Source organism: Dromiciops gliroides, chromosome 4 (assembly GCF_019393635.1).
Source record: "Dromiciops gliroides isolate mDroGli1 chromosome 4, mDroGli1.pri, whole genome shotgun sequence".
NCBI lineage: Eukaryota > Metazoa > Chordata > Mammalia > Microbiotheria > Microbiotheriidae > Dromiciops > Dromiciops gliroides.
This window is the reverse complement of record NC_057864.1, coordinates 192,105,799-192,121,450: the sequence shown is the minus strand read 5'-3', so window position 1 is coordinate 192,121,450 and position 15,652 is coordinate 192,105,799. Positions and strand designations below refer to the sequence as shown.

At 35.8% G+C, this 15,652-nt stretch overlaps 1 protein-coding gene across 1 annotated transcript in view; it reads left to right on the top strand.

Moving 5' to 3' along the window:
- NSF (N-ethylmaleimide sensitive factor, vesicle fusing ATPase) overlaps nt 1-15,652 on the top strand; it is a 211,359-nt gene that overhangs the window by 57,405 nt on the left and 138,302 nt on the right. Inside the window, exon 8 of the mRNA XM_044001682.1 lies at nt 11,413-11,568. Within this exon, the coding sequence (XP_043857617.1) occupies nt 11,413-11,568 (156 nt within the window). The remainder of the gene's footprint in view (nt 1-11,412; nt 11,569-15,652) is intronic.

Here is a 15,652-nt window from a genome sequence, read left to right as displayed (position 1 = left end):
ATGTTATTTGGAAGGGCCAGGGTGTGGAGAAATGATAAAATGTAAAAGGAAGACATCAGTCTTTTTCAAGCATGCATGTAGGAGCACACATATATTTCTTATATATTCTTGTTTACCATTTACATTTATGCAAAGTAAGCTATATTACAAGCATAAATATGTGTAGCATATATTTGTGTATATATGCAAACATGGATATATAAAGACCTAGTTTAAAATTCATAGTTAAATGAATTGGTAATTTTAAAAGCACATGGCCAGTAGCTGATGGATCTATAAAGTTAAGGTTTTAAAGAGAAATCTTAGGAAAATCTTTCAACCAGTGAATCATGGCACAGCTAATACAGTAGTCCAGCAATATAGAATCTAATATTACCTGTAACTATGAGAGACTACCTGATTTAGTAGTAATAAGTCTAACCAATTATATCTTGCACTACATGTCTTGCAAGTTATGCTCTTTGTTTTTTGACGTAATTAGTGTTGGAAAACAGTAGACATGGTTTTTACCTTTTCTTAACTTTCTGAGCCAAGTGTTCTCTTTTTACTAACACTTGGCATGCTTTAATAAATGCTTAATGCACAAAACTGGTGCTAAAGCTTCTAATTTATAAGTAACCCTAGCTAATTTTCCCTACACTTGGGACAGGAATAAGGTGACCGCACATTAAATTTTAAACGTCACACTTCATCCATGAGATCATTTTCTTCATTTCTAAAAATGAGAATGATAACACCTCCACTGCCTATTAATAGCACAGCATTTTTGTGAGAAAGATGCTTTGTAAACCTTAAATCACTCTATACTTACATATACTTATCATAGTAATAGGTGATACAAGGAAGAAAGTCCCTACCCTCATGGAATTTATAATTTAGTTGTGGCATAAGATATGCATGAAACATTTAAATAAGAGAATGTTATAATTAAGTGCTAAGAGGTGTGGTTAAAACAAATTCATATATAAGAACAAGAGACCACATTTTTATAGGAATGTAGGCAGTGCAAGTAGTGTTATATCCATTTTACAGGGGAGGAAAATGTGACTCAGGCATGTGAACCAACTTGTAGAATGTCATACAGATGAGCAGGATGTGGGATTTGAACTCAAGTCTCTAGAACCCTTTTCACTGCTTCCTGTTATACTTGCTAGGATGCTTCATGTATTTTTGTATAGGACTTTACATTTATTATTGAGTTCAATTCACTTCAGTATACACTGATTCAGAGCTGTGTAAGGTGCTGGGGATACAAGGAAAAATGAAAGTTCCTATTTTCAAGGAACTTAAATTATGCTTGAGTACTAGGAATACATTAATTGGATGACGGGGGAAGTGGATTTCTTTTAATTTTCTGGCACATATACATTGTTCTGGGGAAAGTACAATAATTTTCTACTCATCCCCATTATGTTTACCAATAAATTAGGTACAGAAATAGCTCTCTCATGGTATTAATTAGCATTTGAAAATAGTAAATGCTATAATGCTTTGAAATGCGGTGACTTCAGATATTTGAACACAGCTCTCCTGTCCCACCTGAGAAGACTGCACTCAGAGGCCTAGGATACCTGTGTTGAAGGGCAGTTATGGGGAAAAGGGGATAGATTTGTTCTCTTTGGCCCTGAAGGGCAGAACTGGAGGCAAAATGTAGAAGTTATAAAGAGGACAATTTCAGTTTAATGTCAGGGGAAACCTCTTAACAATTCAGATTATCCACAACTAGAAGGGCCTGCCTTGGGAGGTGGGGGAAGGGCTCCCCCTTCTTGGCCTTTTCACAGAGGCTGGAGGACCTCGGGCCATGGGATCCCTTTCATGTACAGGTTGGACCAGAGGGCTGCCGAAGTCCTTTCCAGCTCTCAGTTTTTCCATTCTTTGATCTGTAGCAAAAGGGAAGGGAAGAACCACTTCCTAATTCATGAATCAGAAGTTGGTTTATCCTTTTTTTGAACACATTTAGTAATTTAAGAAAGGCCCTGTGCTATTTTAACTGTCAATTCGGACAAACTGATCTAGAGTGCCCATAGTAAAATATGAAACTGTAGAAATCTAAACACACTTTAATTTACTTGGAAAAACCAGTCATTTTAATGAAGACCAAATATTTAAAACAAATGATTAGTTTTCACAGTATATTGAGTACACTGTGAATGAATATGTTGTCATCTGTTGTCTCTGACACATCAGAAAAATCCCACTAATAATACTAACAATAATAGTTCCAGACATATCTAGAAATGAAATGGATTACCAAAAACAAAAAATAAAAACCCAAAAATCTAATGTCTCAAATGAGTTTGTAAAAGAGATTCTTAGAGAACATGTTGAAAAGGTCCCATTCGAGTTTTATGGTGTGGATGTAACTAATAGATGAATGATATGAAAACAGAGTAATTCCAAAAAGTTGGCATTTACTTCACATATCCTGAATGAATGTATTCTATGATATTTGACAGAGAGAATAATAATATTTCATGATCTGCACATAACAATGTATGCAGGGACCATTGCTATGGTCAGAAACATAACAGGAAAGTTGGAGTTATTGAGAAAAATTAACCCCCTTTCCCCCAAAGGATATATTTCAAATATCATCAGGGCAGAAGATACTTGAGAGAACTTTTGAAGATCTTTGTAAAGAGTGAAAAATTACATTAATATCTAGTTGCTACTGCAGTAGAAAATTTGGATACCATATTGCCCAATTAAAGGCAACCAAAAAAAAATCATGTAGAACAAAATTTGGAAAACAAAAGTATATTAGAATCTCTAGATTCCCTTAATAAAGCCATTGAAAAAGCCCCAAACTAAGGCAATACAAGGAGTCAAAACAGAGCAAAGAACTTAATAAATACTTGAATATCAAACAAAAACTTTACAACAGATGCTAGAGAAGCAACGAAATCAGAGGAGAGAGAGAACTCCCAAAGAAGGAAGATGTGTGGTTCTCTTTATGATCACAAGAAATCTGACACTCTCAAAAGCACATGGACCAAACCAAAACCATCTTAATGTAATGAACTTAGTATAGTCCCTGGCACATAGTACTAATAAATAAATGTTGACTCACTGAACAATAGAACAATTACATTAAGGGACATAATTGAAACATGCATCTTTCTGCAAAACTAGAAAGCTGTGAGTTGGATAACATCTGTATTTGCTGGCTCAAATGCTTCACATTAACTCTAGTGAAGCATTTTACCAGTTTTCCTTCAGATGCAAGCCTGATACTTCCTTTCTTAATGGAAGGCAGCACATATCAAAAAGATGGGATAGTCAGTGGCCCCTCTAACTATAGACCAATTAATGTTTTGTTTATTTTTTTACTTCAAACAAAGCTTTCACAGCTTTTATTCTTTAAAAAGTCTGTGCATATTTATAAGAAACAATATGTTGACTGAAGAGCAAAAACTGCCAGAAAGTTCCAGGGGTCTGAAGCACAGCTTATCAGTATTGAATAAAGCTGCCCCAAAAGGTGGTTAACATCTCTCCTGCCATTAATGATTATCACAAAGCAGTCCTGTGCTCATCCATATTCCTGTATTGTAAATAAATAAAGTAGACCCAAGCATAGTGATAACACTAGGGTATTTGGTGTCTACAAGGAAAATTCTTCTAAAACACCACCACCGCAGTAATTTCAAGAACAATTAATATAAAATGTAGCATTTTTTAGGGAGACAGCTTTAAAATCGAATATGGTTCTTTAATATTTATTATCGTATCTCCTCAATTGAATTGAATACAAGTTACCAATTAAAGAACTCCATCCAAAACATCTTATTAATAATTAGGTACACATAAATGATAACAAGTCATATTATTCCACCAAAAAAACCCAAACAAACCCCAAACATGAAAATGCCTTCATCTCATAGAATCTTTTCCCAATAATATCGAAATGTTATTTGGATTTGATATGTGTAAAATTCCTGATGTGTGTGAAGGAAAGATAACTTGATAGCTTTTAGCTTGAATTTGGAAGTCAAATTGAACCAATGGATGAAGACAATACTTAAAAATATCTTAGTCTGTAGGCAAGGTCCATTAAGAGAAAGCTGTGCATGACTCTATTAAGTGATTTTCTGGAATCCTGAACTGAAAGCTAACTGGGAAGGGCATGTTTAAAGGAATTTAAACCTCCTTTCATTCTGTTCCCCTTTCTCTCACAGTCTTTTAATCTACTAGCTCTGACTGAGTTCTGGATCCCCATTTTCCCCTGCTAATGATCCTGCATCCCTGTCTGTCCTCTTCCTCACCATTATTACCTGCCAAACACAGTGGTCCCAGAGGGAGAGTTGGAATACTTGCTCCCCACTGCCATTTCAAGACTCTGCCTTACCACTGAAACTTCTTTTCTTTTGGAGGTCACTTTATTAAAATTTTTCCACCTAACCAGGATCTTGTCGGCTGTTTTATACAGCCCCTGAATTCATTCTCTGTCTGTTCACAAGGAGATCACCAACTGGATCGCTGTCTTCCTCTCATTCCCAACTCCTCTCCTTATACCAGGGACTTTAGTATCTATATTGATGCTTCCTCAAACTCTAACTCTCCCTCTTTTATCTCTCAGATTCTTAAAATCCCATGAACTGTTCCTTCACTCTACCTCAGTCTGAGGTAGGGATGCTCCTAGGTCAGATTTCTTCATTACTTGCAAGTGTTTTCCTCCCTTAATCCAGAACTCTGATATGCTTCTGTAACCTGCTATCATTCTCTGTCCCCCTCTGCTTCACTCCTCCTGAAACTTCACTTTGCCTTGTGACCTTCAGCCCCTCCACCCCTCAGGGCTTTTTCAGGCTATCATGCCTGCTCTGACTTTCTTTTCCTCCCTTTCCCATGGACCCTTTAGTTAGCCATTTCAGTTCAATACTGCCCCTATGGAATCCCTTACCTCATTGTCTCATCCCTGGATTATTCCAACCACCTCATTCCTCTGCTTCTCCAGGCTCGTGAATGGAGCTGGAGGAAGTAACACAACTGTGCTGCCTAGGAACATTGTCCATTCATGTTATCCAACCTCACCTGGGCCCTGATTACAGCAAGGCAGCCCTTTTGTTCCTCCCTAATTGATTCCCTTTCTTTTCACAGAAGCTATTCCAAATCTTCTTTAGTCTCTTCCACTTTCCCCTTCCCATCTCTCTTGGCTGAGGACCATGTCTCTTTTATTAAAACAGTTGATACCATATGTTGTCAATTCTCTCCTTTTCATCTCAGGACTCCTTGACATCATCACCCACTCTCTTCAATTTTTCCTCAGTTTCTGACAAAGAGGTGGTTCAACTCAGCAAAGCCAGTTATTTTTGCATGAACCTTTGGTCCCATATTCTCCAACAGATTGCAACCTCAGTCATCCCTTCCTCTAATCTTTAACCTCTCCCTATAGAATTCCTTCCCTTCCTCCCTTTATACCTGTCCAAACCTTCCCCATCCTTGAAAAACTTTCACCTGATTCTGCCATTCCCTCAAGCTATCCTGTATCTCTTCTTTCTCAGCCAGCTTAGAAAAATGCTGTTTACACATTGCAATCTGATTTCTAGCTTCATCAGTCACTGAAATGGCTCTTCCAAAGTTACCAAAAATGACCACATCTGACAATCTTTTCTCAGATCTCATCCTTCTTTAAGTCTTTGCTGCATGATACTATTAACTACCTTCTCTTCTCTCTTAGTTCTCTTTTTACTTAGATTATCATTTCTCAGTCTTCTTTGTTTATCATTCACATCACACCCCCTAACTATGTGTTCACTAATGTTCTGTCCTGGGACTTTTCTCTCTATGCTATTTCTCTTGGTGACCCTATCAACTGCCGTGGACCTAATTATAATCTTTGTGCAGGTGACAAGCAACAACAAACATAGATGTATGTAGTCCTAGTCTTTCAGACAGAGTCACCATGCATTAATTAAGTACCTACTCTGTGCCAGGAATTGCGCTACACACTGAGGATACAAAGAAAGGTGAAAGAGAATCCCCTGCCCTTGAAGATCTTACAGTCAAATGGGGAGAGACAACTAGCAAACAAATACATACAAAAAAATTTAAATATAGGATAGGTAGGAAATAATTAACAGAGGAAAGGCATTAGAATTAAGAGAGATTAGGAAAAAGACTTCCTATGGAAAGTAAGATTTTAGCTGAAACTTGAAGCCAAGGAAGTCAGGAGATGAAGATGAGCTTTTCTCCTCAGCTTTATCCCTCATCATTAATTCCCTATTGGATGTTCCAAACTGGATGTTGCAGACACATCTCAAGTTCAATATTTCCAAGACAAAATTCATCTTTTCCCTAAAAAAAACCACATTTTTAATCTTACCTTTTTGTTGAAGGCACCATCATCCTTCTAGTCTCGCATATTTGTAAACTTGGTGCTATTTTTGACTCCTCACCCACTGTCACTCCACATATTGGATAATCAGTTGCCAAGTCCTGCAATTTTTACCTCCATAACATCTCTCAAATATTGTCCCTTTTCTTTTTTCACACAATTACCACCTTGGTTTAGACCCTCCCCATCTATTTCCTGGATTGTTATAGTGGCCTCCCCATTGATTTCCTTATCTCAGTTCTCTATATATTTCAGTTCACCCTTCACACTTTAGCCAAAGGGATTTTCCTTAAGTGCATATTTGACTTAAAATAGATTTCTTCTTTACCTACAGACAATTTTTCTCTTCCTTCAATACTTAGTTCAAGCACTACCTTGAAGCCTTTCCTGATCCCCACCAACCATTAGTGCCCCTCTCCCAAATTGCCTTGTGTTTAACGTCTTTGCATTTATCCCATTGTGTTTGTGCTTTATACACTTATAACTATCTCTGTTGTCTCCATTAGTGTCAGGGTTGTTTTATTCTTTGTATCCTCTGCTAATATGAGCCTGTCACTTTATGTAGGTGCTTAATATCTTCTTGTTGGTTGATTGCTTTTGTAGTTGGTTATAATATTATTGATTGTAATTGTAATATTGCATTATAATATTGATTAATTAATATGCTACATCAGATTTAATTGTACATATGTGGAACTACAAAATAGAACATTGCAGCATTGGAAAGTATCTTAACAAAAACTGGTAAGCTGTTAACAAAACAGTCTGTCACCTTAAGGCAGCTATGTAGAAAGAGTTAACTCTTCCTTTCTAGAAAGGAGGAAGAGGAATGATAGACATTCTTCTTTTTTTTGATAGACATTCTTAACAGGTACAAACTCTATATTCTTTTTGTTGTAACTGTGTCCAACTCTTCGTGACCCTATTTGGCAAAGATACTAGAGGGATTTGCCATTTCCTTCTCCAGCTCATTTAACTGATGAGGAAACTGAGGCAAACAGGGTTAAGTAACTTGCCACACAGCCAGTAAATGTCTGAAGCTGAATTTAAACTCAGGTCTTCCTGACTCTAGGCCCAGTAGTCTATCTACTACACCACCTAGCTGCCCTCCAAATTCTATAGAAGTATTTTTGGAACAAAAATGCATTACTTTACTGAGCAATAGTAAAGGCTAGTGATAGTTACCCATCATTAAATTTATTGAATATAATTAAATGTTATTTGCCTCTGGAGGGAGTCAATGAAATGACTAAGATCCAAAAGTAGAGTCAAAGGACATCCATGGGTGATATGAACTCAATTAACAATATGAGGATAAAAATGTAGAAAATGAAAAGGTTTATGATGACATTTCAGGACCAGGTATTTACCACCATAAATTATAAAAGGATTATCCTTAGGTAGAATGGATTTAGTGATAATTGTAGATTATGCAAGGAAAATGGTAGCTCTTGACCAATACATGTAATTTGAAAACATTTAGCACCTACTCAGTACTTTGCATTGCAAGAACTGGTGGATAGAATTAAACATCAGAATCTCCCTGTCTTTCATTGCCTGTCAGATGGTAAATTTCCATTCTACTGCTATCGACCTGAAAAGGTCTTGAAGAAATCAGTCAATAAGCTGTCTGGGAACCAGAGCATTATCACAGACCAAGCTGTTGTCCACAAGTACTCAGACATCATATCAATCCATAAAAAATTCAGAACAGTGCTTTTAATAGATTTAGCTATACCAAGTGCTCTTAATGCCTGTCCACATGGAGTAACAAATTTCTAAAATATAAATACCTAGCAGAGAAAATGAAAGTCATGTGGAAACAAGTTGAGGTACAATTCAATTGGCTACTGGAATCATAGCAAGGATGCTCTCAGTGAGCTTCCAGTGTATGAACTTACTTCCTAATACTTAATTCAGTCACAGAATGAAGTTGTTTTATACAATGTGATGCAATAGTCTATAGAACATTAAATATAAAAGGCTAATAGCAGGATAGCAACCTATCCCAGGATTGTTTCTATCTAACAACCATTAAAAAAGATAAGAACAAGATATTAATAATATCAGTAATACACAATTCTTCACTCTCCCCTATGATTTGAATTAATATTTTAAGAAATGGAAACTTTGCTTTTCACAATTCAAAATTATATGAAATCTAATTTGCTTTACTTAGAAACGTTATTATGCCTCCCTTTGAAATGAAGGTTCTATATGTGAATTGTAAAATATCTTCAAACATACAAAATCGCTCTTGTAGGATGAGAAGGGATTCTAATAAATTGCCTTATTCCTCTATATCCTTGCCTCCAGGCAAGTTTCACCTAAATTATTCTCAAAGAGATGGGTGTTTATCTTGTTCTTAAGAGCATCTAACTTAAAAGACCTTCAGTCTTTTAAGCATATGTTTCATTCTGGAAGCTAATTTTTTGTTCAGCAGTTTTGTCTCTTTTATTTTGGTGACTTTAACAGATGTCACCAGGATGCAAAAAGTGTAATTTTTTGTTTGTTTTTCCCTATAAATAAAGCATATGACTCATTCTGGATGAAGCAAAGAGATTTCAAAAGTGTTTAATAATTGAAGCAGATTAATGAAAATTGCATTAGTATTACTTTAGCTTTGGCTTTGGAGAGCTATGTCATAGACTGATGTCTAAAGAATAGCTTGCTTGTTATGTAACCTGTCACAGAAGTCATCATTGCCATGTATTTATGTAACATTCGTTAGGCCCATGTCAAAATAGCAACAGGTATTATTTCTATAAGCCTAAACTAGCAAATAAAAAATGCAAGTGCCATTTGATTCTTGGTGTAGGACAGTTGACTTTTTAAAGATTGGCTGATGCACCAGACAGACTTAATAGTTGATGAAAGTGTTTTAGAAAAAAAAATTACTAACCATAGTTATCTTTTAAGGTGGAGCAGTATTTTGCTTCAATATCTCGAGCTTCCTGAGAGGAATATGTACAGGGCTGTATGTACAGGATAATGGTCTCTGAGAAGAAGAATCCATTAGAATGAAGGCTGCCATTGGCCACCTGGGCATTCTTGTCCATATATAATCTTGTTGTTAATGAGAGATTTTAATAGGCCAAGGCACAGTTTCTTATCTTCTCATTATAGCTAAGGAAGATTAAAACAGCATTTCCCTGTCAGTGAATTTCTGAAGTGATGTATTTTATTTAATTCATATTCCATTTAAGCAAGTCTTCCTCTATAGTGTTATGTGACTTGTATGAAATACAATTTTAAATTTTCTAAATGAGCTATGCAAAGTGTAATTCATAGGGTTTTTAAAATTGAAAAATAATTTATCGATTTATTGTGCATTATACATTTGGCCACAAGGGGCCAGCCAAGTGTAAGAAAAGAGGGTATATTGTCTGCCTATTTATATTTGTTAGCAGTATCAAAATTTCTTTGAATCTCTTCATCTGATTGTTGAATAACTGATTATGTTTTATTTGTATAGGTAAAGCTATGCCTCATAAAGGAAATTTTTGCTCAGTGAAATTGTAATCAGGAAATTATCTTATTTAATTTTTTTATTTGATGTTTTCCTTCCCTGGTTTTATAACAATAATGTTGTATTCCAATTTTATTGTTGGGTGTCCTGTGACAATTTCATTTTATTTATCTTGTATTTTTCAAAGATGGCAAAGTAGCTGTCTGGTTTTAGGTCAGACTCTAACCTAGGTTGACTAAATTTTATTTTCTTTATGTAAAATATTTTGAATTGAAATTTGGCTCATAATACGTAATTTTTTTTTGATGGATTACCATCTATAGGAAACCAGAGCTTCTACTCTAATTCAGACCTTAATCATCTCTCATCTGCACTTTTGAAATCCCCTCCTAATTGGTCTCCTGCTTATTCCAGTCTCTCTCCACTCCACCTGTCCAATTAATATTCCTAAAACAAAGATATAACCATGTCATCACTATACTCAAAAATCTTCAGTGGTTCCTCTAAGAAAATATGCAAAATTCTGAGCCTGGAATTTAAAAGGTTCTTCTGAAAAGGTGGTTTCCATCCACCTTTCCAGCTCTATTTCTTATTTTTCTCCTTTATGCACTTATCTGTTCTAGTCAAATTAGCCTACAACTTGTTGCCCACATATACTCTTCTACCTCCTGCCTCAGTCATTTTGCAAAAAGTAGTCCCCTGTACCTGAAGTGTACTTCTTCCTAACCTCTATCTCAGACTTCCTAGATAATCTCCAAAACACAACTTGGCATCCATCACTCCTTTTCCATGACTTTTCCTGTTTACCCTAGTTGTTAGTGCCTTCTCCCTCTTGAAATTTCTTTTTATTTATTTGCACATCCTTTTTACTTATTTATATATACTCTATACATGTTGTATCCCTGGTAGTATCCTTGAGGATGGGGACACTTTTCTCTTCCCTCCTTCCTTCTTTCCATCCTTCCTTCCTTTTTGGGTATCCTCAGCACCTAACATAGCAGCTTGCACAAACTGTATTAAGTCTTTAGTACAGGTTGTATTGAATTGAATTGGTTAAACTAGTTTCCCATGTGTAAATGTAGCAAACTAAAGAATAAATAACATATTCTCTGTACACCAAATGATTTTAATCTAGGTAAATGTGTTTTCCCTTTAATATGCTCCTTTTTGAAACTTTGAGAGGCTCTTTAATGTAGTTTGGGCTTAAGGAGTCCAAGGTTAATTTTTTAATTTCTACAATGTAGATTTTCCTTTGTCCTGTTCCACCAATGTAAGTTAGCCCTACAACTCAGCTGGTGATTTCGCAAATGTTCTTTTAGCCGCAAAGGCAACAAGGCAAGCACTTAAGAGGTGATTTAGCAGACCTCATTTCCCATTTCTAGGTAAAACAACTGACTATTCTGATGACATTGACCATCTTCTAGAAGAGAGATGAGTCAGCAATGCCATGGTTGTCTTGGAACAGCTTCTTATTTATTGAGATTTAATTTATTTATTAATTTTATTTATTGAGGGTATATTTTCTGCCTATTTATATTTGTTAGCAGTATCAAAATTTCTTTGAATCTCTTCATCTGATTGTTGAATAACTGATTATGTTTTATTTGTATAGGTAAAGCTAAAACCAAGGAAAATCGACAATCTATCATCAATCCTGACTGGAACTTTGAAAAAATGGGAATAGGAGGCCTGGACAGGGAGTTTTCAGATATATTTCGCCGAGCTTTTGCCTCCCGAGTATTTCCTCCAGAAATTGTTGAGCAGATGGGTAAGTGTATAGAAGGAAAACAGTGAAAGCATTTAAATTTGCTTTTAAAATATAAATATGATGATTATTCTTTTGGGAAATGTTTTGGAATTATTTTCTAGGATTCCAAAGAATGAATGTTTTCATTTTCACTTTTTTCTCCCCCATGTTTATCATTGGACTGGAAATATTTAGGATTCCTGGAAAATCATAAATGTAATATAACTTTTTAAAAAAAAACATTTTTATGTTGTGAGAAGATGATTAATGAAAGTAATTTTAGTGGTTTTCCTGATTTTACTGGAAAACCTATTGTTAAGGGTTAAAATTCTAGCTAAACTGTCTAAAATATCTAATGAGTGGTCGCCAATAAATTATAAGCTTTAGCAAGAGTTAGACTTTTAAGCATTTATTAAGGAGAATAAGAATTTGGTAAAGAGAGAGAAAAAGGCCTAGATTCCTATCTATTAAAGGGAGAGCACATTTCTAGCTCCGCTCTCCACCAGAGTCCAGAGGAAAGAGCGCGAGACTGAGCGCCAGTCTCTTCCTTCCTCCTCCCACTAGTCCGCGTCACTTCCTGACTCCTGAAGAAAAGACTCCTGGTCTTGCCCTCAAAGACCTTCCCTTCATGGGCAGAACTCTTCTACAGTAAGTATCCAGCAGGTGGCGTTATTCCAATCGTTACAGTCCCCCCTGTTGTTCCTCAAGAAACAAAATGTTTCCTTGACGGAACAGTAAAAAGAATATAATAACTATTGCTAACTAATAATATGTGAACAACAATATAGAAAAGGAAGAGAGGAAAGTTTTGTTCAGAGGGGCGATTTTTTTTTTTTTTGTCCTCATGAACCGACGCTTTGACATTAGTCTTGCAAAGGGAGGGCCTCTGCAGAGAATACATGTTACAGATGGTGTATATTATAACAGAAAGAGAAAAACAACAACAAAAACAACAAATCAAAACTGTTCATTTAAAGTCTCTGAAAGTCTTTTCTCAGATGTCCTCTAGGTGTAGTCGTAGAATGGAAGTCTTTTCAGGGGTTGAGGTATGGATGCTGGTAATCAGCCAGGAAAATTTCCTACAAAATTGAGCTTAACACAACTTTAAAATAGCTTTATCAATAATCAAATCAAACAATGAAAGTTCTCAAAAACATGTCTAAGGGAATTCAGAATCTTAGTTGTTACACATGAAACATATAATAAAACAAAATTGAAACATTCTTTAAAATTATAATATTACTGAGAAGACAATTGCTGTGATATTAATTTTTAAAAATAATTTTTATCTTTGTTTCATCACTTTTTGCATCATCTGCCTAATTATCCTCATGCCATTATGAGAAATTAGAAAATCTAATATAATTGGTAACAGGTGTCAAGGCCAAATTCAACACTGTATTTATCATGACACCTGAGATAATTATGGGGGTTACCATAAAAGAACAGAGAAATGATGGGATATGAGCATTCCCACACTTGAGCAATATGTACTGCCCATACAGTATGCCAGGCTTAAAATAGGTGGATGGAATATACGTCCATGCCACCGAACATATTGGAGGAAACTGAGTCAGACTTAATCAGATGCATGGGATTGAGATGGTCCATGGCATCAGGCATATAGGAGGGAGCATAGAAGCCAGGTGTAGAAGTGAGATGGGTGGGATCAATACTTCCAGCCATCTGTACGATATTGTGGGGAAAAATAAAATAAAATATTAAACCAAGAGAATCCAACCTCAACATTAGTCAAAAGCCGTTCCCTCGGCCATACCTTGACTTCATGCATGTCTCCCCTCATGTGACAGTTCAGTGTCTGCTCTTGCATGTATTCCTCTTGTGATTGGATGGCATCTTGGCCAACTGGCATCTGATAACTCAGAATAAAGGCAATTAATGTTTTAAATGATAAATTCCCATAATTCCAAGTCTCATATGGATTTAAAAATTGAGGATAATAAATGATTGCAAAAAATGTGAATACATCTTGACTCAGAACACAATATATAATTATGCAACAATTTCAAATAATACCCCTTTTTTTTTTACTTAGTATACAATTACTTTTGTGAAAAATCAGAACATACTTAAATACAAGTTAAAGCACAACAGAATCTCAAAGAACTTTTTTTTTTTGAAAATAGAAAACTTTTACAAATGTTCCCCTCTTTTTTTTTTTTTTTGGGAATATGCTTATCAAAAATAATACTTCTAGAATCAATTTACACTTGCCATGGCAACCAATTTGCCAGGGAAATGCTTTAAAGAGTTTGATCAAATAATCAGTTGAGAAAAAATAACAAAAACAACTCAGAATATGGGAGCACAATACTCCTAGAATTAACATTGTATAATAAAATCAAAACCATCTTGCAATGTTTCAAAATTAGATAGACAAATGAATAGAAGAAAATACACATGGAACAATAAAATACAGTGAAATTCAAACTAAGGAAATCTAAATGAATATGAACTTAATATCAATAAGAGTATTATAAAATATAAACTTGATCACATGACTATAAAAAGCTTTTACAAATATTCTCCTTGTTTTAGAAACTAAGTATAAGACACAATCTCAAAAGCATTAAAATCTCTATGAAAATAAACCCATACCATTAATTTCAAAATGTATATGTAATAGCATAGAAATCCTATGTAACTTCTGAACTGATACTATTAATAATCTGAGTGAATTTAGAACACTTTTGATTCCGATATCTAAAATCCCCAATACTCATATCAATACCTTGCTGCTTACTTCTACATTTCTGTAAAATATATACCCTTCCATGGCAAAAGAAGCGGAGTCTTGAACTATGTTGATGATTGTCATTCTTATTCGGCTTAAGTTTTTCTTCTTTAACCCCTCTATATTGTCTGTCGGGCTTTTCACCATACAAATGCTTTATAAGATTACTAATTAAAGACAAAAGCAGGTTAGCAAAATTATGAACAAAACGAGTATATCTGGAATTTAAAGGGCTTTCTAAGGTTGTCTCAGAAGCACAGCCAGGCTGGGGAAGGGCTGAGCCTGAAGCTGCAAATGTAGTTAGAGAAAGTTGAGCATGCGCATCAGTTCTCTGGACTTCCCAGGCAGGGGAAGCAATGGGCTTGGCCATGGGAGGAGTAGAGGGTGGGGTCTGGAGAGGAGGGGAGGGACCAGAGCAATTTGAATCAGACTTGATTTTGAACTCAGGCCTGGATTCCTCTTCCCCCACTTTGCCTCCAGGTGCTAGGGGATTAAAAGCTTCTAGAGGGTGGGTCATTGCCTCCAGGCATGCAAAATTAGAGCAACAATTAGTGTTAGAACTGGGAAAAGCTGCGGGAATCTCTACAGGTTTCTCTGAAAAAGCATGGTTGGGAGAGGGAGAGATATTTCCTTGTGTGAGTAAGTTGCTGGCTCTTTTAACAAAAAGAAAAAGAAAAATAGAAAATCCACAAAAACAAAGCATTAACATGATCTTATCTCCCATTTGTCTGGTTAAACAGACTAAAATAAAAAATAGGGTAATTAGGGAGTTTAAAAGGTCCATTCGAAAAAATTCAAAGGAAAAACACAGCCAGTACACCAGTACTTAGCAGTTAAAGGGAGAGGGAGGGGAAATTTCTTACCCAACCAGAAGATCAGAAGAAGACTAAGGGTTAGCTTTCCTCTTCGTGGTCAGCCATCTGTTAAGGGTTAAAATTCTAGCTAAACTGTCTAAAATATCTAATGAGTGGTCGCCAATAAATTATAAGCTTTAGCAAGAGTTAGACTTTTAAGCATTTATTAAGGAGAATAAGAATTTGGTAAAGAGAGAGAAAAAGGCCTAGATTCCTATCTATTAAAGGGAGAGCACATTTCTAGCTCCGCTCTCCACCAGAGTCCAGAGGAAAGAGCGCGAGACTGAGCGCCAGTCTCTTCCTTCCTCCTCCCACTAGTCCGCGTCACTTCCTGACTCCTGAAGAAAAGACTCCTGGTCTTGCCCTCAAAGACCTTCCCTTCATGGGCAGAACTCTTCTACAGTAAGTATCCAGCAGGTGGCGTTATTCCAATCGTTACACTATGTTTAGTATATATTTAGACATTTCTTCTGATTTTTAATGGTCTGAATGTGGA